This window comes from Perca flavescens, chromosome 6 (genome assembly GCF_004354835.1).
Source record: "Perca flavescens isolate YP-PL-M2 chromosome 6, PFLA_1.0, whole genome shotgun sequence".
Taxonomy (NCBI): Eukaryota; Metazoa; Chordata; class Actinopteri; order Perciformes; family Percidae; genus Perca; species Perca flavescens.
Window position 1 is genome coordinate 23823778 of NC_041336.1, and position 27458 is coordinate 23851235.

At 39.2% G+C, this 27458-nt stretch overlaps 4 protein-coding genes and 1 non-coding gene across 7 annotated transcripts in view; 3 read left to right on the top strand and 2 right to left on the bottom strand.

Moving 5' to 3' along the window:
* Window positions 1-644: 644 nt before the first annotated feature.
* On the bottom strand, window positions 645-12088 carry mrs2 (magnesium transporter MRS2). Of its 2 annotated transcripts, XM_028581086.1 has the most exons (13): window positions 11367-12088; window positions 10718-11085; window positions 9843-9901; window positions 9513-9549; window positions 8958-9070; window positions 6356-6517; window positions 6070-6200; window positions 5459-5575; window positions 3377-3446; window positions 2930-3012; window positions 2412-2529; window positions 1901-2014; window positions 645-1759 (listed from the first exon to the last, which is right to left on the bottom strand). In XM_028581086.1, the coding sequence occupies exons 2-13, from the start codon at window positions 11070-11072 to the stop codon at window positions 1700-1702; spliced, it is 1419 nt and encodes a 472-aa protein (XP_028436887.1). In that variant the 5' UTR covers window positions 11073-11085; window positions 11367-12088; the 3' UTR covers window positions 645-1699. The 2 variants fall into 2 exon arrangements, with proteins under 2 accessions (XP_028436887.1, XP_028436886.1); XM_028581085.1 differs by having other exon boundaries at window positions 10718-12088.
* Window positions 4277-4349, top strand: trnar-ucg (transfer RNA arginine (anticodon UCG)). Its single transcript has one exon. It is a non-coding gene; the product is annotated as a tRNA-Arg (tRNA).
* Window positions 11974-20440, top strand: LOC114557554 (cleft lip and palate transmembrane protein 1-like protein). The gene is made up of 17 exons (XM_028581084.1): window positions 11974-12615; window positions 13250-13341; window positions 13572-13755; window positions 13881-14008; window positions 14473-14551; window positions 14663-14780; window positions 14919-15013; window positions 15171-15255; window positions 15456-15556; window positions 15643-15702; window positions 15855-15905; window positions 16007-16089; window positions 16386-16420; window positions 17894-17949; window positions 18087-18131; window positions 18311-18444; window positions 18679-20440. Exons 1-17 carry the CDS (start codon window positions 12415-12417, stop codon window positions 18743-18745), a joined length of 1614 nt encoding a protein of 537 aa, XP_028436885.1. The 5' UTR covers window positions 11974-12414; the 3' UTR covers window positions 18746-20440.
* Window positions 20441-21723: 1283 nt separating this feature from the next.
* On the top strand, window positions 21724-24378 carry LOC114557365 (CD59B glycoprotein). The gene is made up of 4 exons (XM_028580795.1): window positions 21724-21772; window positions 23333-23455; window positions 23721-23902; window positions 24364-24378. Exons 1-4 carry the CDS (start codon window positions 21724-21726, stop codon window positions 24376-24378), a joined length of 369 nt encoding a protein of 122 aa, XP_028436596.1.
* A 778-nt stretch (window positions 24379-25156) lies between these two features.
* LOC114557222 (focal adhesion kinase 1) overlaps window positions 25157-27458 on the bottom strand; it is a 70777-nt gene continuing 68475 nt past the window's right edge. For both annotated transcript variants that reach the window (XM_028580594.1, XM_028580596.1), the window contains one exon: window positions 25157-27429. In XM_028580594.1, the coding sequence (XP_028436395.1) occupies window positions 27303-27429 (127 nt within the window). In that variant the 3' untranslated portion in view covers window positions 25157-27302. The remainder of the gene's footprint in view (window positions 27430-27458) is intronic.

A 27458-nucleotide genomic window follows, 5' to 3' on the forward strand; every position in this document is an offset into this window, starting at 1 on the left:
CTCCAGGTGGATTCCCCTTTGGACCGGTACACACCTGCCAAGTGTGAAGTCCCATGTATGTTCGACTCTCTTGAGCATTCTCATCACTCCATCCTGAGATTGAACGCCTCCCGTGTAGGTTTGTCATTTCCTGAATCAGCTGGATCATGTCAGGAGTGAAGAAAAGGTCAAAAGGTAAAGGATATGGCCGGGTTTGTAAAAAAAAGTACACAGTACTATAAGGCAGTGCTTTCTAACATTTTGGGCTTGTGACCCCTAAAAATGAAGCCAAATCTACTAGTCCCCTGTTGCATAAGTCTATCAGCTTTGACCAGTTCAACTAAAGAGCTATAATCATAAAATTATCTAATAAATTAAGACCTCTCCGATTAATTTGGCAACCTTTTGAGGGTATCCTGAAACCCAGGTTGGAAACCATTGCTGTAAGGCATGAGGTGTCACGTGTATAATGTGGCAGTAACATGATTTATAATAAAGAAAAAAGAAAATGTATTATTAATGTTATTTCTATGTTGATATGACTTGCAATAGTTTGCTTTGGGTTTAAATACCTCAGAATGACAAAGCTTCTCTTTGGTAGGTTTTTACATCTTTTCATTGAGCTCTGAAGGGGACAAAGTCAATAACAGCTTTAAGTCATACTCTTGAAAGTTCCTCATGACCCTTTAATTTCTGGGCAACCATTTTGAGACTTACTTACAGTTACAAAGGGAGACACAATACAAAAATAAAATGGCAAATAGTTTTTTTTAAAGACTGAAGAATATTTGATGAAATGCCTGAAAATGTGTCCCATGTGTGACTGCTTTTAACCAATTATTTTTACAATAGTCTGGCAATGGGCTGTGTCAGTGCTGGAGTATGGTCTGGCTACACCGCTGATCTACAGTATTCGGGGATAGGGATAAAAAACACTCTGACTTGTGCCGCTAAACCCTAGATGCAGCGACAGTGCCCTTGCAAAATAGATAGCAGAAATTGCGGAAGGAGAGGGACATCCAACGTGTGATACCAGGCTTTATCCCAGCAATGTACATCCGGTAAGCCAGACTAGGTTGCCAATCACATCAGATATCAGATTAGGATCTGTATGATGATGTCATAAATGTTTCTGGAAGTCTTTATTGTCTAACTGATGTTACACTGTTGCACGCTGTAACCACTCAGCTTAATAAAGGCACATTCTTACTTACATACTGAGCATAGAGTAAATAACACTGTGAACCTTTAAATAGACTTTACACATTCATTTTGTTCACATTCATTTAAAAAATAAGATTCAAATCATTTCAACACACCTTTTCACCTATTAAATGAGGGAACATACAAGTACATGTAAGGAGGTTATCATATTAGGTTTTTATCCGTTTCAGTTCCAATTGCTGCCACTCGCCCAAGCAACCACGCACTGCATGACGTGACATCTAATCAGGTATCTGAAATAACCCCGACATAGTACGAGAAATTTAATGACGGGGACACAGAAGCACACATAACACACGGACGTCTACGGGCAGTTGGATGTAGTCTTAACCTCTGCTGTATGCATGGGTCTGTGTAAAACAATGAGGTGTGTTACTAAATGAATATTTCCAGCCCTTGTAGAGAATTTAGGAGGTCCAGGTTGGTAAAGCAATTGCCTCTGAAGCAGCACAGTCTGTAGGAGGTCTGTGGCATTTTACAGAGCGGTGGTAGAACATCATCTGACTCCCGCCTTGATGTCTGATGCTTTCATATTTCTCTTCCAAACTTGAGGGATCTGTATCACAAACAGGATGAATGATACATAAGACTTAATCTTTAAACCCTCTTTTATCTGGCATTATAGAGTGAGTGTGTGTGTGTGTGTGTGTGTGTGTGTGTGTGTGTGTGTGTGTGTGTGTGTGTGTGTGTGTATTACTAGAGGGGGTACTGAAGGCTCTAGATGTCGTCCCAGAAATGACAGCAGTCTTCTCCATATCAGCCCGCTGCCCAAGAACATGAAGCCGGTTACCAGCCAGAAAATACGAGGATCCTGGTAATAAACACAAGCAGTTTAAGTATATGTGGGTATAAACATACAAAAGGTGCAGTATCCACATATAGACACATGGACCAAAATGAATGAATACACTCAAATGACATTGCAGAAACACTGGAAGACTAAAGAAATGACAATCACACACACAAAATCAGGTCTGCGTGGACATGTCCACAAACAAAATGTACTGTAATGACTACATTTATTTAAAATAAAACAAACAACTTTTTAAATTCACTTTAATTATTGATTTGTCAACATTTTTTTAATCAAACCAATTAGACTTACAAGAATATAAAGTTAAGACAAGCAAGAAAATGCTCATAGTTGAGAACACCACTGTTAAACTCCATTTGTGATATCATTCTTTTGCAAGAAGAAGGTTTCTCACCTCTTCAAAGGACGATGTCAAATTCATTCCAAAGGCCACCCCTATCAGACCAAATAAGGAAAGGGAGAAGGAACCCATTGCCAGTTGCAGATTCAGCCGCATCATCACGTTACGATGGCTGGACAAAACAGACAACACGTTTCATGTTTCAAGGGGACTTGTCTACATATATGTCATTTTAGAAGCAGAAAGAGATTTTTATAACTACACACAATGTAAGTTCCAATTGTATTAAAGCACATTCAAAATAAATCCTGTAAACATTAAGAAAACATCACAAATTCTATGAATATTCATTTTGAACAGTCCAAAATAATATTCTACATAAAATTGAATTGAGTTTATTAAATACAACTGAATGTTAAACTATGGTCCAATACAAAATTTGGGAAAAAAATGAAGTTAGTCACAATGCTAAACACTAACGGGATTTTGAAAAGAGTGGGGGACCCTCTCTTCAGGCTTTATATATACACATACTGTATACCCTGAATGGGTGTGTGTGTATGTGTGGGTACCTGTCCAAATTGATAAAGATGACACTCTCTGAGTCGTCTATCAGCCCTTTCAGCTCTCTGGTCTTGTTCCCCAGCTCCTCGGCCTGTATGGAGCAGCTCACAGTCAATGTATCAACACCCAACACAACCACTGTGCATTACATTTAGATGACAATAAACACTGTGTGCCAGTGCTTTTGATATTAAATAAGCGAAACAAGAGGGGCGAGTGGACAGGTTTGACACCGCAATAAAGGTGCAAGTAAGAATAAATGTTAGCACTTTAGTTTTGTTTTGTTTATTCAAAATACAATTTTTTTTTATAATATATAATATTTTACATAATATTAAGTTAAATGAATTAATTGTTGAAAATTCGTTATCAGGACTTTCTTTTAATATTTTTAATTATTTCATATTATTTAGGAAAAGTGAAAAATGTTTGTCTAACTGTTTAAGTAGCATTACCTGCATCAAGTAATTCTCCAATAAAAGTTCCATCTCCTCAGCGTGGTCAATACCTAAACTGCTCTCCTCACTAGAAAGACAGACAGACAGACGAATATTCATACCAATAAACATGCATACATACAAATAAATAAATAAGAATACTGATTCAAAAAAGGCCTAGCAGTTACCAAAACATTCACAATCAATATGATCATTTATATTTGGAATTGTTCTACATATTTATAATAAAAATGATAAATGGCGAGTTTTCTCTCTCACAAGTCAAAGCACAAACTTGTAGCTCGTTTTAACCTGAATACCCAATTAGGAAATATGAATCCAGCGGTGAACGACGTAACGTTACACATTACAGAAATAAAACGGGGATAGTTTGACGTGAATTTAGATACTAAAAAACGTCTTGCTAAAGCAAAGCGGTCTTAAAGAACGTAGCTACATGGCAAGCGGTGTAAAGGCGATTTACAGTCATGAAGATGGACGACAGACAGAATATTCAGTAGGTGGGTAAGTAAAAGAGTTGTCGAACTTCTCAATAAAAATCCATGGTGACGATGATACAATGATTATTAAAAAAATAAATTATATAAATTATTAAAGTTTTAAAATAGTTGTTTATGTTTTTTATTTTAGTTGATTTTGGTAAACCATACAAATTCATTCATTTTTAGGCATTATATAAGTTCATTTTTAAGTCAAACTATCTTTCCTCCTGTCAAGAAAGACTCTTGAAGGTCGTAAAATTCGTTCGTACCAAAAATAAATCCGTAGTCCAAACCGGTAGTGTTATATCACTCGTATTTGCCACAAAGCGATCTGTCCACATGTGTTTCCGGCATGAGGCCCATTGTGTGTGTATCACGGCTATGTCATTTGCACGTGTCCATACTTTTTGCACCAGACCGCGTGGCCTAATGGATAAGGCGTCTGACTTCGAATCAGAAGATTGAGGGTTCGAGTCCCTTCGTGGTCGATTCTTTTGTTTCCCGTTGTCTCTTCAGTTTCTCCTTACTTTAACCACAATGTTCTGTTTGGGGTCCTGGAGACATACTTGACATTCTTTTATCATCTTTATAATTACGTTTCATAGTTGCTTGAACGAATTTGAGTCTGAATTTTTCTTTGTACACTGCATAAACATGTTTGGATTGATAAATCCCCCCCACCCCCACATTCAGATTCAGAGGGTATACAACTTAAACTATGCAAGGAAAATAAGTAAATAAATAAACAAACATACATACAAACATACTAATAATGTAAAATAATCACAGTTAAAGACAAAATAAATACATAAAGAAAATTGAAAATGATAAATTAGGGGTCACGTTAAGACATATGAAGGCTCATTCCAATGCTGCAATTCTGCTCCTTGTTACATACATACATACATACCAAAGACTTTACTCAACCATAACATTATCAGAGCCTAAAGCATCAATACTGCTCAGGACAAAAATCATATCAATGTAAACTTGTCAGCTGACTCAGTAATAGTATACCTAATCTTCTCCAATAAATTAAATATTACATATCCCTTGTTACAATCTTTCTATCTAATCAAAATTTGTCATTTGGTCACTGGCGTGGCTAAACACAGAAGATTTAATTTATTATTATTTAATGTAAGATTTTGTGCTAACACACCAAAATAAAGCAAGGGAGGCTAACGGTTCTAAGAATGTATCAGTAGTTTGGGAAAGCATTTCAAATATGTATTGCCAAAAATTAGATAACTTAGGACAATCTCAAAACATGTGTATTGAAGTGGCTTGGGTCTGCCTGCAGCAGACACACATAGGATCTATATTGGGTGTGAATTGGGCTAGTAACTTTAGTCCAGTGCATTCGGTGGAACATTTTCAACTGCATAACAGCATGCTTCATGCATATCGAAGATGAGTATATCCCCCCAATCATCTTTGACCAGATGGAGACTGAGATTGTCATACCCTCCCTCTGGCCTTTAAGGGAGTTAAGACTTGTAATATGTTCTGACATTAATAAAGAGCCAATTACTGGGACTCTAAAGGATCTTTGAAGAGAACTTTTAGCATTCATGTGAGTGCATGTGTAACTTACAAAACTCTTGGGTCTGTCCACTTGGTCAGACAGAGTTCTTCAATGATCTCGTCCTCATCCAAAATCTTCAGCAAGGTATCTTTAAAGACTTTAATGTCCGTCTCCAACTCTGATAAGCTGTTAGAGGTACAAGAGGCAGGAGGGATACTGAGCGAGACAGGCAAAACAAAGTATGTGAATGTTTACTGTAAGTATTTAGGTCTAACACTGCCAAACTGACTCCATAGTTCTTAGAGCCAAGGATGAAAAATAGAGTTAAAGAACAGCTGAACAGGGTTGGAGAAGTACCGTACGTAGGGCCAATGACTGTGATTTCAATATTAAACTGTAGGGAATTTTTGAGAGAAGATACATTTTGTGACAGCTATGTCTTTTGCTATGTTTTTTGTGCCCAAAAAAATGATGACCAAGAAGACAACATACATAAAGCAAACAATAATAGTGTAAGCCCAGAGGCATGAAAAACCATGATGAAAACCAGTTCAGCCCCACAGATGCTGACCCATTTTCTCAGATCCATAATTTAGATATGCATTGCTATGTTGATGCTATCACCCTCATTTATAAGAGCATTTACAAACTATGACAATGTATGTGGTTGTGTGCTTTACCTCTTGCTGTTCTGCAGCAGTATATGTAGTTTACTTCTATCAACGGAAAGGATTTTAGGATCCACCAGGGATTCCAATGTGTCCAACATTACTGGTTCAACATCATTCAGCCGAGCTTGTAGAGTGTTGACCTATTGACATAAATACATGAAGATGCATAATACAGTATGGGCAAGCTCACTTCACTTTATCTCGGAACAGAGCCTCATGTATTTCCTCTATTTACATGCAGGTTCTATCTAGGTTAGAACATGCTTAAATACATGGTTGATCTGATCAGTCTTACCTTGTGCTGAAGGATGGCCTCCAGTGCTCTGAACTCGAAGGGCAGAGTGTGTGACTGTGATGCTATCTGAGGCGCCAGTTCTAGTACCAACCAACGTTCCAATCCAAACCCGCGAAAATCCAACACCAACAGGGACTGCGGAGTCAAGATGGCTTTCAAAGTCTGTGGAGAAACAGAGGGATGAGAGGAGAGGTTAGCCTCTTTAGAAAACACTGAAACATGTACTCTGATCCTCAATATCGGATGCAAAAAAATTTTTTTTCATTTCAAGACTTCGAGATTGAAATGACTTAAATGTTTTGTAGCAACTGATGCATGGCTTTTCATAAGTTGTTTAAATCTGCATAACATTTCGGGGTAATGTGAATGTGTTCATATATACAGCCACGTATGCAGAACTACATTGGGATGACTGCAGTCCCAAGAGTGGACTACTGATCTGTAAATATTTGCGGTGAGAGACCTGAAAAACTGTGATCCGCCTGACGTACACTTCTGTTTGTTTTCTCATTACCACAGTTAGATACTCAAAACAGCCGAACCAATCAAGATGAGTGACCGGATTCTGCATCATGGGACTCAGGCAGCATACGCTCCCAGTCAATATATGCCTGAAGCTTGTCAGTGTGTGTGTGTGTGCGTGTGTGTGTGTGTGTGTGCAGAGGTAAACAGCCCCATGAAGCAGCTACAGCACAGAAAGTTTTCAGTACTTAAGATTTGTTTGTTTGTCTTTCTAACAGCCGAGGTAGTTGGGTTTTTTCCCCGACCAATATAATTTCTATGGCTTCTATCTTTGTCAGGAAAGAGATATGTGGGTATATAGTATACTAAACTCCTAAATTAACAAAAACATGCAAAATTGCTTTAAACATTTAATGATAAACAAACAGGTCTGACTCCACGCCTGCATCTTCACCATGTAAAAATCTAATTAGGCAAAAGGAGTTGTCTTATTTTGCCCATGTAATTAATATTTATTTTAAGCGTGCCCCATTAAACAAAGAAGATAAGTGACTATTTTTGGGGGGCATTTTTGGTTCAATAGTACAGCTGAAGACACGGAAAGGGGAGAGAGAGGGGGAATGACGTGCAGCAAAGGGCCACAGGTCAGACTTGAACCCGGGTCACTGCAGTAAGGACTGAGCCTTAGTACATGCGGCGCACGCTCAACCTGGTGAGCTACCAGGGCACCCCAAAGATAAATTACTATTACGAATACATACACAAGATAAATAAGAAAGAAAAAAAAACACAAAAAGATACACTTTATGAAAGTTAACTTATATTAATTAAAAGTATTAATCATATAATTCGTTATTATATTTTATATATTTATTTATTGATGACGTAAATTACTACTGCTTTATTTTAACTGCAGGATGTCTGTGAAGCTGCTCTGTCTCTGCCTGCTGCTGGTTCGGTTGTGTCCCAGCTGGGCTGGGAACTCTCTGGTTTTAGAGGTCAGCAAAATGTAGACGTTAGGAAATGATTATAATAATAAAGTCTCTTTTCTCTAGGTGAATGTTGAGGCTGCCCAGTGTCCCAGTGAGGGTGACGACTCAAATCAGAAGCAGAACAGGACTGGGCCCTGGTCTGTCCACATCACACCCACAGCCTTTTTACTAAGTGTGCTGTTACACATAACTCTGGAGTGTGAGTATAACTTCAGAACCATGCTACAGTCAATATATGGTTGAAAAGCAGAGTATCATAAAATCACCATATTGGACAATGAGATAAAATGAGTCCTTTGACTGAAAGACTTTTACAGTCAGTATGCTGCTAAGAGAAGCACACATTTGTCTTCTATGTTTCAAATAGCTTGTGCAAAAACTAAAATAAAATGTGTTTCCCCCGGTAAGTGTGAATGCAAGAGAACCTGTGAACACAATGAAATTATTAATTAATTTTCTGAACCTCCCTCTTTCCTACTATTTAGATAAGTCTCTTACAGAAAGAAATTATTTTAATAACCAACACAATGTCCTTTATAATTTACAGTTACTGTATTATCCTTTCTCAGAAACTTACTGTTTTGTCTTACTCTGTCATCGTCAGGTGTGACCAAGAGTGTGGCAACCTCACCGTGACAATAGTGGAGACCAAACATAATATGCCACAACTAGGAGCACATATTGCAACCTGTTAAATGATGAGCAGTGATGACTCTTGCTTCTTTTACAACCCCTTCTCCCGCCCGCCCTCTAGAGGACAGACAACTGTGGTGCGCACTAAGGAAAGTCTTTGTGTACGAAGGGCTCAACCAGCAATCAAGTCCAATTTTTCCCTGTCTTTAATGTTACTACTGGTCCAAATCAGCTTCATGCATTGAGTTTTAGTTTACTAGATATCATGTTTTTTCCGGTTTTCATTATTTCACTGCACTGTGTCATCCTCTTGGAGCATCATGTCTAATTTACAAACAGGCTGAATACCTCCGGTTTTAAATGGAGTTGTAATGGCATTTGCATCAGCAGGAGAAGTAGATTTAAGCTTTCTGTGGAAGTATTAGCATAATGGTGGCCATGAAAGACAAACTATTATTAATATCAATGGTTTGGCTTAGACTTATGGTGACAAAAAAGAGAGAAAGAAAGCATACCTCCATCCGTATGATAATGCAGTTGTTTCGAGCTATGAGGCTGGTACTGTGCTGGAAGCGAAGATCTCTGGCTTGAAGACTTAGCTCCTGGCAAAGCTCCGTTTTCTTCTTCTCTGTAAGAGAAAAAGGAATAAGAGGGGCAGAAGGAGAGGGTTAGAATATAGACACAAGTGAATACTTCTCTGTTTTCATATATAGTTTTGACTTCATAACATATCTACTGCTTTCTGCATTCTCTTGTTGCAACAAACGTAACACGTAAGGTGGGGCAAACACAACCCACTATTTGGGATGATCACACCACAGTTCAAGCTACAGGTAACACAGCAATTGTGAGCAACAGGGTACTGTATGCCAATCATGTATTTGTCTCTTTGTATACTTTTTGTATAATTCTCTATGTCTTAAATGTTTGTGCTATGAAAAGGACAACTGATCTATCTATCTATCTATCTATGTCCAACTGTGTCAGTCTCAACCATGATTTTGTTCCTCAAATAAATAACGACAGGCAGGTAAATCAAACATAAATAAGATTTATTTTCCAACACTTACCAAATGATGTCACATTTCCCTCTTGGTCGAAACTCATCTGTGAAATAAATAAACAAGTGGCTGATCAACTACCTTTAGCAATCACAGTTATTCAAACTAACACCAGTTTTAATGTATTTCAATAACTAAAAAGGTATGACAGCAGATTGGTAAATGTTTGATAAATGTGGGAAATCTGGGTTAAATCCAGCGGACAAAAGCTGTGAAATCCAAAAGGCTGCATTAGTTTCTCCAAAAGAATCTTGTCTTTAAGTGTATTTGACCTAATATTAGTAACTACTGTTCAGTAACATCGGAAATGTTTTGGGCTGACTGCCCTGCCTCTCTTACCACTACAAAAGCCGGAGGCACACTGGAAACGTCTGTCACTCTGTGGCGGATAAATGACACTGTTCAAAGAAAAAAACAAGTTGAACCACATGTAAAGCAACATTTTTCTTAAAAATAATAAAAAATAGAGTTTACAAAGAATCAGATAGAAATATGTCACTGATATTTCTTTCTTTTTTTACATTAATACATAACATTAAAAAAGATGTTTAGTAATAAAAGAGTTGTGACAAGATGTGTACTTAATTTACTACTTTCCTGTTTGATGCTGCCTTTCTTAATTGTTAATTTCTTACACTGCACTGTAACTTTTATTCTTGTATTTCATATCTGTCTTATTCTATTTTATCTGATTTTTTAAATTCTTAACTGCAAATTCTAGGCTGCTATTTAATGTTTTTATGTAAAGCACTTTGAATTGCCTTGTTGCTGAAATGTGCTATACAAATAAAGCTGCCTTGGCCTAAAAGGGGACACTGTACAGTGGAAGAATAAACTTGTCCGTGTTGTCTGTTGGACAACTATGTAATGAATAAGCAGTTTCTAGATTACTACCAACATATTGGCATCTCTCTACAGCTAATTATTGTTATTCAACCACAGACACATATGCTAATACCAATGTATCAAACAACTATTTGGCCTGTAAATCAATGTATCAGACAGGCTATAATGTAGACATGTATTTAAATGTGAAAAATATACCAAGTGCTGCAAACAGGATAAAATTGTGTAGTTATCTACCAAAGACAAAGTCAAAAGTATTGTATTACAAGTATAGTATTACAATGTAATAGCAGCATACATGTCACAAATATTAATTCTGCTGTGGAAACAGATCAAATCACCTGTTGTCAGTATGCATACTATCTTACCAGGCCATGTTGCAGCTCCTTGTAGTAGGTTCTCCTTTCTCACCGCAGCAGACTGAGATCTTCTGGGTTGACATCTGGACACCGGCAGTGTTTGACTGCAAAGTGCACTTGAACCAACACCACTGTAACACCTGCGGTACAATCCCAGTTCTCTGTTTCCAAGTGACACAGTGTACTTCAGTGGGTAGAGTACTGTGCGAGCACCACAAAGGATACGGGTTTGAGTCCCACCCATTCTTGAGGAAAAAGAACTAACAGAACTAAAAAGGCGCTTTGGATAAAAGTTCCCACCGAATGGCAGATACATCCTAGTGCAGTTCATATAGCCAATCAGCATCACACTGTGTAGTTTCATCTCCACACACAGCCTACATAAGCAAAGAAAGAAGGGAATGCAGTGTGTCGTAAGAAGATGAAAGTGGTGATAAAATATTGGTTAACGTAGCCTCCAGTACTGCTAGTCATACTGCATGTTGTCTTAGCTAACTTTCTTCACAGTGTTTTCAAGAGTGCTGTGCAGCTCTGCATGTTAGTAATGCTAACTTAGTTATCTCAACTACTAGTATCAGGAATAGCCCGTGTTCTAAGTTAATTATCCATTTAAAATGTGTGACAGTAAAAGAAGACACAAGTAACACAGGTCAGTTACCTGCCGCTAACTACAGACTTTCCTCAACCAACACAGTAGGCTCTGTTTTAGTCCCCAAAACACTGTTGTGTAAGTTAGCAGGATGGAAGCAACTAGCAAACAAGAGGACATGCAAGAGTCTTCTTGTACAGGACCATAATGCACCGCGGTGACAAAGACCGGCTGCCAAAGATCGTCTCTGAGAAAGTCAACCACTTGGACTAGCTACAGAAGTTGACCAACACAAGTGGAATATTGGAGTGGTAGCCAGGTTTTAAAAAATTACGGAGGTCATGAGTCAAAGCCATATACAATACATCAATCAAACGTTGTCTCTATTTCCCTATAATAATACAACATACATAGCCTAGTTATTTCCAAGAAGCATTATAAGACATTATCATGAAAGGTTTAGCTAGCTAGCTATCTAGCCTACCATTCGTCTCCCATAAAGGTCTATGGTGTCTGAAAGCCCTATCCAGGAATGCCAGGAATAACATTCATGGATACATACAGATCCATTATCTATTTTGTTGGCCTATATTTAAATAAAGCCGCATTGAAAATACTGGAATCAGCCAAAATAATAACCCTAGGTTTCTAAACCTAGGCTACAGGACATGACATCAGGTCCTCCCTGGCCACAGGCGTTGCCACAGTACAGTGACCTGTCTAGTTCTGATCCTTAGCCAAGTTATTCCTCTCAAACACTGCCCATCATCACAGACACGTGCCAAGCTGTGGATATTGTTTGCGTGCTTATCAATATTTCGGGCTTGTGTGGCACCCGGAACAAAATATAGTGTGGGCTCATTGATCTGGCTTCGCGAGATGTGGACACAGAATTGGTAAAAGACGGCGCAGCCGCAGCCGCTGGGGTGTTTGTCAGCATCAGCATCTCTCCACTGGATGCAGACAACCGGAAGGATGCTGTGGCAGGGAGGAAGCGTGGGGATTTTATTGTGTTGACGCTGCATCCGATTACAAACAGCTCCGTACTCAAAACGGACCTCGTCCATTTTATTTTTATTTTCATTTATTTTTTTGGTAATCTGCATTAACAGCTGCCATGTTCCCATCGTGCCAGTCCCAGCCCGCGGACAGCAGCGCAAAGAAGAGCTCCATGGCGAAGCTGCTGCTCGGGGTCTTTGTGGTTTATATGCTCCACACTGCATGGCTGCTGTACGGCTTCCTCAACACTAAACCCTGCGATGGAAGCACAGGAGAGTACTGCATCACCTCCTACCTGACAGCAAGACCCAGACTACAGGTTAGCAGGCCTCTTTTTCTTATTCCTTACTCCTCAAAACAAACGGAAACGTTAGGGATACCAAAAACTCAATTTCTGTGAGATCCAGCTCAAAACACCATAGCCTAGTGCATCATGGGCATTGAGTTGAGAATAACTAAACTGACTGTCCCTGCCTTTTCATCATGTTCTAGCCAGTACTGTTTAGCATAAAGCCATTGGCAATTAATGTGTTGTTGTCTGCATGTGAGTTAGTTGTTTTTGCCATTAGTTTTTTTCATTTGAAATCAGTAGGCTATTTATTTTATAGAGAGTTGACGTGTTTGGTGATTTATGTAATGGAGGAAATCCACACAGATGTATTATCCTGAACATGATGGTGAATCTAATCTTTGGTTATAATACTGCACTGTATCACAACAGCCTCTTCATAAAATGCATTTGTTGTGTAGTAAGTTTAGTTTTTGGTGGCGGCCAGTTTAATCATTAAAATAAACATAATGGACACATATTTGAAACATAGACAGATTTTTCTGTTTTGTTTTGTTTTGTTCCCAATTTGGATTTCTGCAGTTGCATCTCATTTTGCACTCAAAGCTTTTTCTAAAATGGACTGCTTTGAATCTCGTCTCTTCTTCTCTTTTGTTTTATCCAGCTAAGTGTCTTCACCTGCCTCATGCCAGACAACAGCCAACTGAACCTTGCTGTAAAAATAGACCCATTTGACCCACACTCTACATTTGAGAGGTGGGTTTGACATGTTGATACATCTGCATGCAAATATTAAAGACAAGACTCCCTGCTTAATACCTACCGCAAGAGGAACAGTAGAAACTATACACCCATGGCATGAACTGTTGTTTTACATAGTTTATTTAAATTAGAGAGAAAAAAGCTTATTTGTCCATCTCTGTCAAGCTGGCTGTTTTTAACTTACTATCACACCTATACCTCTCTCTCTCTCTCTTTCCCTGTAGGCAGGTGAATATCTCTCTGCCAGAGCAGACTCGGGCTAATGGCACTCTGTATGCAGTCGTGTACGTTCACAAAGCCGGTGTTTCACCTCTGGACGACGGCAGAGAAGTTCACTATGCCGCTCAGCTCACCACCTACATCACACCCACACACACACACACAGAGGGGCAGAGAGACATGCAGAAGGTAACATGTACACATGTAATTCACTTTCTGTCATAGTCCTATCATATTTCAGCCACAGTGTCACCTTTACAGCATTGTTAAACATGCTGCCTTGCTGCAAATAATTATTTGTGTGGCTCCATTAGAGGCCGAGTCCCAGATCAGAGAATCCTGTATCCCATTGGAGACCTCACCTGTCAATCACTATGATGTCAGAGGACTTCACCTTCAACAAGGCGGGGCTTCCTAGTGATGTGCGGCGCTACATGAGAGTGTAAGTCAACAAGATGCTTTGGAGGTCAAAGTCATGTGCTCAGTCAGAGTGCTGCTGACTCATCAGTAAACTCCAGTGCTTGAGTGAGGAAAGCTTTCAGCCAGTGATCATCTTAGAGCATCCATATCCACAATATGTCATATACTGTATATATATATATATATATATATATATATATATATATATATATATGTGGTTCCCACCCTTTTCTTACGAGCCCTTCAAATAAAGCAATATCCACTATTGACTGTTTATCAATGGTTAGGCAAATCTATATAGTTAAGCAAATACAAATACTGTCACTGAGTAAACCATTTAAATGCATGTGTGTGTGTGTGTGTGTGTGTGTATATTCGTTCTTACTCTTTTTGCATTTTTTTTATTGCAACTCCACCCGGCTGTAAATAAGGAATTTGCCCCAGGCCAACGTGTGTGTTTAGGTTAAACTGTGTTCCTGTTCCTAGCTCTCAGGATGGCCGACAGATGATCTACCTCCCTCTGCTGCTGGTTAACGAGCTCAGCTTCAGAGTCCGAGACCTCCTGGTAGGACGACTTTACACACAAAGTTTAACAGACACTTAATAAAACCTTGTCTAATAAATACTGGGGTTTGAATGAAATGACCTTACGTGTATCTATCCATACATTTAATAGGAGATCAGCAGCAGCACTGTCCAGCTGCCTCTGACTGTGTCCTACGAGGGAATCTCTTTAAGGGGTTTCAGGTTCTGGGTGCATCTACAGGACGTTGTTTATTCCCTGCGACAGTTTGGTGAGCTTATTAAATTACAGATATGTAAAAATAACCCATCTAAACGTTTCAGCCTTGTTTTTGTTTTTTTGTATATCACATAGTCAGGAGATTGAACTAAATGGAATCCTTTGATACTGCGTCTTGGTGTTTACCTAGGCTTCACAGAGGAGAACATAGATGAGATAAAAGAGACTTTGGTGGGCTCCAACCTCTACCTGTTAGTGCTGACTGCACTCATCACAGCTCTGCAAGTAAGATTGCACCATAACACTATACCGTACATATTAGAATCCACCTGATGGATCCGTCTCTCTGTGTAACATAGTGTGTCATAAGGGCACATATTGCAAATTAAGCATTTTTAAGTTAACAAAATGTTTCTTCTCCACATCTGGGGGTTTTCAACAGCTTATCTGTGAATTCTTGGCTCTTAAAAATGACTTCAGCTCATGGAGAAAAAAGAAGAGCATGGCGGGAATGTCCAGGAAGTCAGGTAAGAAAATCATCAAATTAAACAAGTTTGCAAAGGTTTTGTCGCACAGGCAGCCTTTTTAGTCAATGTAGGAGCACTTACCGACAATTATGAACAATGTTAAATGATAGTTTTGCTGTAAATGAGGTACCACACAGTAAAGCAGTGGAAGTAGTAAAGCAGCACTGGAAAATGTTGGTCTCTTCCCTCTCTGTTTGTAGTTCTGTGGCGTAGTCTCAGCACTTTGCTGATTTTCCTCCATCTGCTTGAAGAAACCAGTCTACTGGTGCTGCTTCCTGTTGGATTGGGAGCATGCGTTGAGGTATTTAGTACAATGGGCCTCCTCCAACAGAAAAGGTAAAATAAAGATCTTAACAGTTTTAACCTACTTACCTGTCGTCCTGCCAGGTATGGAAGGTGTTTAAAGTGTTTAAGATCCCGCTTCAATGGAAAAGCTCCAAGCTCCATGTGAGTATATGGTGCCATTTAACCATCCATTCACAGTAGATGTGTTAAGTGATGTAATTTGTTGTGGTGTAAATAACTTTAGTTTTGCTTCCAGCCCTGATGCAGATAATCAATACATTTATTTCTAACCTGCCTCCTCTCTTACTGTGCAGGTAAATAAGCTGGATGAAGAAGAAAGAAAGACAGTGGAGTATGACACACAGGTATGATTTTATCTTTTTCTCATATGTTAGAGCTCTGATTTTAAACTCTGCCTCCAGCTTTGTGTAATTTGAATATTTTGTGTGTGGTTTTTTTCCTCCAGGCGTCCAGATACTTGTCCTACTTGGTCTATCCTCTGTGTATCAGTGGAGCTATTTTCTCACTGGCCTACTTACGCCAAAAGAGGTGAGCTTGGCCATACAGCTTTCATCTCGCAACCAAATGTCACACACTCATTTGTGCAGTCTACTTATAACATTTCAATACAAACTCTTTCCTGGTTACATCCTGGTTCCTCTCCACCTGCTATACTGAAGTGTTTTAAGCAGTCAGATTCAAATCAGACCTGAATATTTCTTGAATAAAAGTAAGATGTTTTTTGTTTTTTTTTATATACAGTATGTTCTAATATACTTGGCATTATGTACACAGACGTAGCAGCCACTACATTAGATTAACATTAAATTGCATTATGTTGACAGTTACTATTCCTGGTTGGTCAACAGCCTGGTGACTGGTGAGTTGACTTCCATCATTTGTCTCAGTGAAGCAAGCTCATCTGTATGATTCATTAGTTCATTTGTTTACAGCACAGTTTTTCAATTTACTTTATTGAATTCTTGTCAGTTTTCCTCATGAATTAAAGTTCTCATAGTATGTTAATTTTTTAGGTTCATACTTGTATTTTGAATTGTTACTAGAACATATTTTCATGCTTTAATGTTCAAAAACCCATTTTTCTCACACCGTCTGTCTTAATAAACCTGTATTTACCCTCTGCCTGAAACACTCAGTTTTGGTGCCTGTCTCTTTAAGCCCCTCCCCCCAAAAAGCCCAGTATGCTCTGATTGGTCAGCGTTTCTTGGTCTTCCGCATCTGCACGCTCAGAGTTTATGCCCCGTCATTGCAGCCGGGAAATGACTGTAATGGCACTGCGATGGCACTTTCTATCTATTTATGATATATGCTCAGCAAAAAAAGAAACATCCTGTAACTTTCAACTGCTTTTATATTTTAAGCAAACTTAACATATTTGCACGAACATTAAAAGATTTAACAACTAAGACATAAACTGAACAATCTTCACAGACATGTGACTAACAGAAATGGAATAATGTGTCCCTGAACAAAAGGGGGGTTCAAATCAAAAGATGCCCTCAGTACCTGGTGTGGCCACCAGCTGCATTAAGTACTGCAGTACATCTCCTCCTCATGTACTGCACCAGACTGGCCACTTCTTGCGGTTGTTGTTGCCATCCTGTACCTGTCCTGTAGGTGTAATATTTGGATGTACTGATCCTATGCCGGTGTTGTTACACGTGGTCTGCAACTGCGAGGACAATCAGCTGTGCTTCCTGTCTCCCTGTAGTGCTGTCTTAGGCAGCTCACAGTAGGGACATTGCAATGTGTTGCCCTGGCCACATCTGCTGTCCTCATGCCTCCTTGCACCATGCCTAGGGCACGTTCACGCAGATTAGCAGGGACCCTGGGCGTCTTTCTTTTGTTGTTTTTCAGAGTCAGTAGAAAGGTCTCTTTACTTTCCTAATTTTCTTATAACTGTGACCTTAATTGCTTACCGCCTGCAAGCTGTTATTGTCTTTTCAACCGTTCAACAGGTGCATGCTCATTAATTGTTTATGGTTCATTGAACAAGCATGGAAAACATTGTTTAAAGTCTTGACAATGAAGATCTCTAAAGTTATTAGAGTTAGAGAGTTTAGATGTGACATCACAACCGTACGGAAGTCCAGACGGGTCGTTTTAAAAGGCACAGTTTCTGAATATGGCTGTGTGCATTTCTCTGTGGATTTAGCATTTCAATCATTTCACAGTAATATAGCATCTCAACCTGCTTTATAATACAAACAAAGACATGGAAATCTCACTTTTTACAATATAGGACATTTAAAGCTGATGCCTTGACTTATAATTAACGTATAATAACCACTAATGTGCTGCATTGACACTTTACCTCTCCTTCTCCTCTCAGGAGTGTATGCCTTTGGCTTCCTGTCTATGGCCCCACAACTCTTCATCAACCATAAGGTCTGTCCTGTCTATCAGTGTATTAATTACCAACTTATCTGATTATAGTGCTGAGTGAAATGAAATTACTAAATTACTGTGCAAACTATCTACTTTGCTGTCTCTTTGTGTTTCTTCCCCTCCTCTACCTGAATCAGTTGAAGTCTGTGAGCCACCTGCAGGGGACAGTGTTGATGTACAGAGTGAGCGTGAAACGTTTTCTGGAAACTTTGTATTAATGTTGTTTATCCTCATCTATTTAACCATGAATTCAGAGTTTTAATAACCTCTAGACAGCTTTTGCTCCAAACTAGTCATTGACAAGTTCATTATTATTATTATTATCTCCTTCCTTCCTCTTCTCTCTTTCTCTCTCCACCAGGGAGTGAACACCCTGATCTCAGACCTGTGTTGCTTTGCCTCATTGTTCTCGTCTTCTGGATCATTCTCCTCCTCTCATCAACTTTCATGCTTCAGAGATGAGATCCTCTTCTTCCTCTACCTCTACCAGCGAAGGTTAGGACACTCCACACACAATCCTACAAAACATACCCACTAACACTTAACAAAACAGTTGCATACATTTAGACACAATGGATCTGAGTAGCATACATGTGTAAAGTAAAATTCATGTCATGTTTGTCAATGTTTTCAGTATATCCAGCAGTTTTCTATTCCCAGTGCACCTAATTGACTTTTGTCTGGATTAGTGTGCGATATAACCCTGCTTTCATCTCAAATCTCCACCAGGCGTTACGCCCACAGGGCCAGGAGGCGAGAGTCCGGGTCCCACAGCAAGAAACTAAAGACTCAATGAGGACAACACAAATTCCTCTCCTTCCTTTTTTCCAGTGCACAAACACACAAAAAACTCCTTCTTAAAACATTGAAGATGTGAAATGGAGGCCCAGGCAGGACACTGGGCCAAGTGTGCCACAGCAGCTTCAAACTGATCCAAGATGAGCTGTCCTGCCTCGGACTCTTCACTACTGTACACTGATGGTGCAGCTTCCGCTTTTTGCTCGACATCGGTGAAGCTTCCCCCTTTACTGCTCCAGTGATTGAACTTATTCATCTACAGACACTCTCTGCTGCACGTTAGGCAGAAGAATATTGACGGCATCATATGACCAGTCGTAATGTGCGTTTGCTCGATTCTGTTCTTTATGCATGCATACGGGGGGTTACAGTACATTGTAAAGGATGTAGCCTTCAACCCCATTACATAATCATGAATCAATAACCATCTGCTGCAACTATAGACTTGAACTTTATGACTCAACTTGACTTTCATATGGCTGGCTGAAAAGCTTGAACCATAATCCTTCCTTTAAAATTGACTTTTTAACATATTGTTTGTACAGATTTATACACATACAGTATATTTTGGACTGTGTGCTTGTTCCAGCACTTAACTAAAGCTGGGATGGCATATAATGCTGTATTAAGCTTTACGCTTGTATAAACTGAAAAATCCCAGACAAGACGGCGTCATTTTTATGGTTGCACCATTACATTGGATGAAAATTATTCTGCACAATTACCCAAACTCAGCGCAACATATTTGGTTTTTGTGGAAGCTATTCTTTTGTGATCCTGAATAGAATTTAAAATAGTGTCCTGTGGTTTGAATATTGCATGGCTTTGCACCACAAGGGTGTAATGATAGACGTACAGGTGGGTCCTGCAGGGTTGCAGATAAGCAACATGGCAGTAATGAGAAGATCAGACCGGCCACATTAAGCACTCTTCACTCTTCATCCAGTTTAGGAAAATAAATGAAGGACTTGTGTTGAAAGTGCTTTGGCCCTAGTCTGATAAGGTTGTATTGCAGGTAACACATCAGACATGCTACCTGTTGTGTATATTTAATGTTAGTCTTGTATATCTAAAATATCATTAGATAAAGTATTTCTTTGTATTTTGTCTTCCTTAATGTTCATGTATTACATAGATATGTTAGTTTCACTGTCAGTGTACTGTACAACTATTTTATAAAGATTGACTTTTCAATATTAACATATAAGAAGAGACTACACTATTGTGAGCAAGTTGACCACTTACTGCAAATATCCTCATGGCATGTGTCTCTAAAATCCCTGCAATGCATTTTGACTCACAACATACTGTATAGCTGCTTAATTTAAGTATCAGTGTGTTTCCGTTCACCCAGCACGCAAACGCATCACATAGTAGGAGAAACATTTGTCTACAGTAGGCATAAACACAGCACCGTCAATTAACTATTTTTTTAACTCTTAACTCATTTTTGCTTCTTTGCTGACTGAACTGCTTGAGCTGGAGAATGATTTTCAAACTTCAAATTATTTTATTTGTATTTGTTTTGGTGTCATTACATAAGGAGGAAATAAGGAAATATTCAGATGTCAGGAAATAAGGACAGAATCCTAAAGAAAGTGTGTTAGGTGTGTGCTGGGTGTGTATTGGTGCATTCCTTTGTTAACACTGGACAGCTGTACTATGACAGATAAGAGGATGACGTGAGTGCTACCGTAGCAAAGTAGCAAGATCTAATTTATTTTGAACTGAAAAATGCTGTGATGTTTTCAGGAGCCAGTGGAAGGTTTGTGGTAAGAACAAAATGGAGGGATGTGGCTTTAATAAACATTTGATTTCAATGAAAGCACACCTTCATTGACTAACATAATTGAATATCTGAATATCTGGAACATTGTGTCACTGGCTTATATGCTGCAGGATAATTTCAGCAAACAATGTAACCTGTTTTTGTATATTTTCAAACCTGCAATAACAGATTATTTTGACCACTTGAAGGCAGCGGAAACAAGTTGCTATCATATCACCAGTTCCAGAGCAAGCTTTTTTTTTGGAGTCTCTTTGCACTGTTTTTGGTCTCCACCAACTTAGATTTATGTTTTCTAGTGGCCTAAAACAACTAGAAAGTTGAAAACATGACTTTAGTAGAGTGTTGATGAGTTTTATAGATATGGATGAAACCAAGTTACGATGACATAAGTAGCCACGCTGCAGGCTCTCTATGAGAGCAGTGAGAGTGAACCAAAACAATAAAGCTGTGGGCCAGACAGCTAATGAGCTGAAACCGAGGGGAGCTGCAGATCCAGGTGATCTTTCTCTTTAGGTTCATAACAACTAGTAACAATGTTCACATTGTCTTGTATATCTATAACAAATATTAATTATAGCCACTTTAATAATGTATCATTGCTGTTTTTCATACGTCTGTACGTTCTCCTACTACATGTATGTATAGACGTTGTTGTTAAATAGAAATGGGAGTTCCCTCTTGACTAAAGACAAGTCAACAACCCTTAAAGGAGCCCTGCAGCACAGGTTGAGCTCAACATAACTAAAAGTCATTACATCACTTTTCATTTATGTCAGTTATGTTTCAGTGAATGGCAGCTTAAGTCAATGAACCACATTGTGCCCGTGATTGGCAGCAGATAAATAAAGGACAAGTATCTGTGAAACCATAGCAAGATCTAGGAATGTGCTGACACACACCGAGACATTTATGAGATGCTTTAAGTGCCATGATGGTGGATGATGATGTGGGTGGAACTGCTGCACGCACACCCACATACACACATATACACACATATACACACATATACACACATACACACACACACACACACACACACACACACACACACACACACACACACACACACACACACACACACACACACACACACACACACACACACACACACACACACACACACACACACACACACACGGTTTGACAGCGGAGGTTCAGGTTCAGTTGAACAGACACTCATACCCGTCATGAAGATGCTGCTTGGACTCGTGCTCCTCTCCCTCCTCGTCTCTCCAGGTATGTAAGTTAACTTCAGACTCCTTAAACTGAATTTAACCAGGATGCCTTTTAAGTTAAGATCAGGAACAAATGAACAATTACAACGGCTTTTTTGATCACCAAACTTAGTTGTGGCCTTTATAGGCAGGTAAGGTGAGGGTGGTAATAGGACACCAGAGTTTTAGCTCGGAGGCAGTACGTATACATCTGATAGGGGAACCAGGGAGGACTTCAGTTTAAGGGCTGCTAAAAACATCAGAGAACAGATCTAAAATCACTTCATCCTTCCTGAAAAAGTCAGTCTGATTTAGTTGCGATCAAAGAGACAGAAAGAAAGACTAAAGTTGGATTGTGTTTAGTCAAACTGACTATAGTTCAAAGTTAATTTGTTGTTTTTCAGGTGGCAATTGAAAGACTTTTGCACACAATTGTTCTTAAAAGGTATATACAGATATGCTTTGATTGTACAGAATAGCTAATAGTAATTAGAAAGAGTAAATGAACAGAATATGACAGATTTATCCAAAATAGTCAAAGAATGAACATAGATGAGATAAGAGGGTGTTTATTATCAGGGTGGCTGTGTCGCTGAGGAAAAATTAATACTGATCTTTCTTTATTTTATTTTATTAATAACTGATTAAAAATGTAATTGTGTCAGATGGTTAGGCATCCTTACCATGGCTTCCAGTGGCTGTAGTAGGACTGGAAATATGTAACTAACATAAAAGTGTAATTTAAGATTTGGTAACTGTGGGCAATACAGAAATATTTTAATAATAGCCTAGTATGTCTAGTTTCTACCTTTGGGTTTATAGATGTGCATATGTTTATTGTGATGACAGGAGAGCAGAATAACCTGAACGAGAGGAACAATTTGTAACCTCCTTTCTAATACGTTTAATTATTAAAGAAGTCTGACAAGTTTGGACAATGCCGTCTGGGAGCAGCTGTCTTTCTTGTTTGGTGGATTTTTTGTGTACATAAATACTTCTGTAGTTCTAGAATGTTCTAGAATATAATCTAGTAGCAGACAACCAGGAGCCTTATTTTGACTCCCTATGCTTGCACTGAACAACCCTGTATTCATCTTTCGTGTGTCATTCTCAGAATGCATTCCTGTCACAAAGACTAGCAGATCCAATTTCAGTCAAGTTAATTCTGTTCTACTCTCTTATGATTTTTAATACCAATTCCCGAAATATGTTCTCGAGCAGACCCAGGCAACTCAGAGCTTACTTCTAACTATATTAGGATTCTCACATTCTCTGAAAAATCGAAAACAAAAACATCCTGACGAGTGACGAATAAATGAGGAAAGACCCCTTCCCCTGACCCCTTCTATAATCTGGTGTAGGGATATGAACCTACAGTAACCATCAATAAGCAATCATAGCAAAAGATCAACTTGATATTAAAATGTGAATACGGTTTCTTTTGGCTTAGGCCTTCACAGAACTTCTATGAATGGATTTCAAAACTTATTTAAATCATGCACTGCCTTTTAATGCCTTGCAATTGATCTCATATTTTTTTTTTATCTAACTTTTAATCATGTTTCTCTGTTTTTGCCTGAAGTGCTGTCACTGGATTGCTACGTGTGCAGTTCTTCTCCCACCAATGCACAATGCAACAGTAACAACAAAACTCAGACATGTCAGCCGCCACTGGACACGTGCATGACCGCCATCGACATTTTAGGTAACAATGAAAACACAATATCAGGTCATATCGCTGGTCAACCGTGTTAAAGAACTGCTGATTTTTGGGATCCAGTATTTATATAAGATGTCTTATTGAATCTAAATGCATCTCTAAAGTAGGTCTCGTATTATTGGAGTCATTACAGCTGAGGTAATGACTAAGGCACTGTGCAGCCTTTAAACGTGGGGAAACAGGATTTCAGTCCAAAATAACTCTCGCCTGTGTGTGTGTGTGTGTGTGTGTGTGTGTGTGTGTTGCTCAGGCTTTGAGAAAGCCATAGTGAAGTCGTGTGCCAGTCAGGCCACATGCAATGGAGCTGCCGCAGCCGCATCAGTCGACTCAAGCGGAAACGGAAACATCGTGAACTGCTGCAACAGCTTTAACTTGTGTAACTTCAGTGGAGCAGAGTCTGTTCACATACACACAACACTGCTGCTTTTGACTGTAGGTGTATTATTACTGCTGTCACACTGAGGTCAGTGAGATGTACAAACACTGTCTCTAAATGTAACTCAACAGACTAATATTATGTTATGTATTGTATCATGTAAAGACTGTTTTGCTCTGTAATTCTGTTGGAGACACATACAGAGTATTAATACTATTGTATGTATACACAAGTATGAGATTAAAATATTAACAGGACACTGACCTTTCTGTGGCTGTTATATGTGAATGCGGATTGTTATGTTAAAAATGCCCTCACAGATAATACATTATGGCTTTGACTCTCACTGAATGCAGATTTTTAACACTGTTCTTTGACTATTTCTATTTCCTTTAAAATGTCAGGTTCTTAAATACTGTTCAATTCCTGCTGTACTATGCTTGATTATTTTAATGGATTGTCCAAACTACAGCCTAATTTAGGAAAGCTTTTTTTGCACACCTCTTTTGTCGGCCAGGTGCGTAGGATGTGACCCAAACTACAGCCTAAAACAACTTTAGAGAGTCTACATGTATCATAATATAAACAGCAGTATGACCTGCCTATATACACCTTTACATTTGTCAATTATTTTAATTTTTGTGGGAAGGGTGTTGACACCATAGATATAAAACAGTGGAAAGTGATGCCAGCCTCCCTAGTCACTTTGTTCCTTTTGGTAAAGCAATCGGTGCTGCACAGCTGATAATAAAGCTGTCCATAGGTGGCAATTGTAAACAGTACCCAGGTAAGATGATGTCATGTCACATCTATTGTTTTATATCTATGGCTGACACAATCAGGGGACGACCAAAATCACTGAACCCTCATTTTTTGTCTTAGAGACTTCAAATCTGTCTCTTTTAAGTTGATGGTTTGAAGACAAGTGAAAGTACTTGAAAGGAGAGTAACTGTAGAACTTAAATGTAGTGCTTATTGAAAATAAATTGTAATTTAAATACAAAATGTATGACAGCAGGGAGCCTCCCCCACGCCAACATTAAAGCAGTGGTAGGTCATTTATTTTTGCCGTTGTTCAGGTCATTTTTATTTGTTCTGCACATGCATATGCCCAGGCGACAGAGAGGGGAGAGGGAGGGCTGCAGGAAGAGGTCTCACTCTACTTTCAAATTCTGGCGTTTTTCTGCTTTCTACCCACTGCAGCTTTAACATTAAATAAAAACTCTGTAGCTCGATTCTGGAGATATAAAACTTGAAATGTAATGCTTTCAAATAAATCTCTATCATAGATAAGAATGTGGACAATCTGATTTCCATTTCGTCATTATTTTTATTTCATTGCTTTTTTTTTCTCCTCCTATTTGACAAGATGGCTGATTTAGCCCAGAAGACAAAATAAAAACCAGTGTTTACTAGTACTAGTTCTGTACAATTCACCAGTGATTCACACCAGTATAACTTACAATATACTAACATGAGCAGATTTACGCAACGATAAAATAGATTGTTTTTTTTTTCCCAACTTTTTTTTTTTTATCCCTAAAAAACCCAGATATTTGAGAGTTTCGTTGCTGGCTAAACCTGGAAAATCAAGTCTGGGTAAAATAGGGCTAAAAAAAAGTTACGATTTTTAATTTGGTGCTGTGCAAATATGCTCTTTTCCATACCAGTATATCATGCTATACTAGAACAACCACCAGTATATTTCATATAGCAGTATGTCATGTGGGGGTCACTATTAACAAAGACACGTGTGATCTGCTGTATTTTCAGTTCAGTGTTTTGTGTCTGCAAGACAAGTTCCACTCATGTGGCTCCACATTTCATGTGTGTGTGTTTGTTTGTTTGTTTCCCTGGGGACTGTTGCTAGGAGGGACACATTTAAAGAGTTACACCTGACAGAAACTGAGACTCAAAAGCACAGAGGTTCCAGTTGTGAGGTTTGTTTGTGTCCCCAGTAAATTCACTTTAAGACACCGCTGGGTGAGGGGACAGTTAAAGGTGTGGCACCAGTGTTGTAATTAGGAACAACTTCACGATATTGGGACTGTAGGTGAGGAAAAAACGAGGGAGAGAGGAGACACTGTCCTCACAGAAATGCTTCAGTCAAGCTCAGTGACCAGTCTGAGACATGATGTCCTCCTCTTCCTCTGGGACAAATAAGAGCGTCCAGTCACTCAGACTGAATTCTCAAAATTCACCTTCTGTTTGTTTTTTTTGTCAATGCTGGGATTGGATATTTGCTTGTATTCCAAGTTACAAACAGTTTTCAGTACAGAGGAAGAAGATTGTGACTGCTGAAACAACACAAAAAACATGGAGCCAGCCGATAAAAAAAGTAAATTGAGTGCGAGTAGGGAGTTTCCTGTCTGCGGTGTTTACCCAGACAGAGTTGGATTCTTCACATTTGGAGTCTTTAAAACCGGCTCAGAGAGGAGCTGAGGAAGACGTCAAGAAGGAGACGAACAGTGAGAACAAAAGGAAAGGAAAGTGAGTGAAGAGACGAGAAAAGTTTGTTCATTCTTCAGGCAGCAGACCGGTGCTAGACTGTCCTCAAGTTTTAATACCCGTCTCTCCCTCCGTCTCCTCCTCTGCAATTTCTGAGTCTATAAATAAAACCTGGTGAGAGGGAGGGAGGACGGGAATGGATGGAAAAGGAGAAATGGGAAGAGCGATGGGATGGGAGGCGGCTTCTCCAAACCAAGACCGTCTTTACTGTGAACGTCCCTTGTTGAAGCACCACATTTGACCAGAGCTGAATAGGATACCAAGTGGTTTGATCTGCCAATTTAAAAGAATCCATGGTGATGTGGAGGTATTCAGCAGAGGAGAACGTTCACATCCAGGGGCTCACAACACACGATATCAACATGTGACATGGCTGCTGGCTGACATCTAAGTCCATTCCTACGGTGAAGTTTCATGCAGGTATGTTGCAGATCAAACGCAGTATGATCAGGTTCTGATGGCTATGCTTAAAAAGAGTAATAAACCCAATGGCAACAGTTCCAGATCCAATTGCTGCCATGATCGTGTTTCTGTTGGAGGTTTCTAAACCTTTTAAGTCTAGGACCCAATGATCCTCTCAGGTACTGACCCACAGTTTGAAAATCATCACTCCTCCTCTTCGCTTTTCCTCCTCTCATCATCATATTACAGTCCAAAGAGGGTGAAGCTGCCAAGTCCCTGATTCAGAAAGTGTTTTTGCTCTGCTCTTGTATTACGAAAAGTCACAGTGGTGGAGAGGCGACCTCAGCTTACACAGGATTCAACATCTAATGATTCTTCACGGACTGTTGTCAAAGTAGCAGAGCTGCTGTTTGCTCCTTTGATGTAAAGCAGTCAGCTCCGATAACTCTCACATATCATGAATTCACTTTTATCCACAGTATCCAGAATGATGCTGTCTCTCAAATAACAGACCAGTTCCTGTTGGTCAGCTCAGCTGTCGTGGGGCTAGTGCGGGCGGGACTGGGACATCATCTTGAGCCGTGATTGGTCGATGACATCTAACAGGTTCTTGGCATCAACTGCAAGAGCGTGAGCCGCTGTCAACATCTGCTTCTTATAGTCCTGCTGGAGACTGGGACAGAGCAACAAAACATACACACA

What these genes read in the sequence shown, in the direction of transcription:
- mrs2 (XM_028581086.1), bottom strand. Translation starts at nt 11,072, where the DNA reads ATGAAACTACACAGTGTGATGCTGATTGGCTATATGAACTGCACTAGG. An exon ending in AGGAGCTGCAACATGGCCTG is followed by an intron (nt 9,902 to 10,717) that starts GTAAGATAGTAT and finishes TTCTTTGAACAG; the next exon opens with TGTCATTTATCCGCCACAGA. An exon ending in AGCCTTCAGTACCCCCTCTA is followed by an intron (nt 1,760 to 1,900) that starts GTAATACACACA and finishes TTTGTGATACAG; the next exon opens with ATCCCTCAAGTTTGGAAGAG.
- LOC114557554 (XM_028581084.1), top strand. Translation starts at nt 12,415, where the DNA reads ATGTTCCCATCGTGCCAGTCCCAGCCCGCGGACAGCAGCGCAAAGAAG. An exon ending in TCAGAGTCCGAGACCTCCTG is followed by an intron (nt 14,552 to 14,662) that starts GTAGGACGACTT and finishes TACATTTAATAG; the next exon opens with GAGATCAGCAGCAGCACTGT. An exon ending in GATTGGGAGCATGCGTTGAG is followed by an intron (nt 15,557 to 15,642) that starts GTATTTAGTACA and finishes TCGTCCTGCCAG; the next exon opens with GTATGGAAGGTGTTTAAAGT.
- LOC114557365 (XM_028580795.1), top strand. Translation starts at nt 21,724, where the DNA reads ATGAAGATGCTGCTTGGACTCGTGCTCCTCTCCCTCCTCGTCTCTCCA. An exon ending in CTCCCTCCTCGTCTCTCCAG is followed by an intron (nt 21,773 to 23,332) that starts GTATGTAAGTTA and finishes TTTTGCCTGAAG; the next exon opens with TGCTGTCACTGGATTGCTAC. An exon ending in GACCGCCATCGACATTTTAG is followed by an intron (nt 23,456 to 23,720) that starts GTAACAATGAAA and finishes TGTGTTGCTCAG; the next exon opens with GCTTTGAGAAAGCCATAGTG.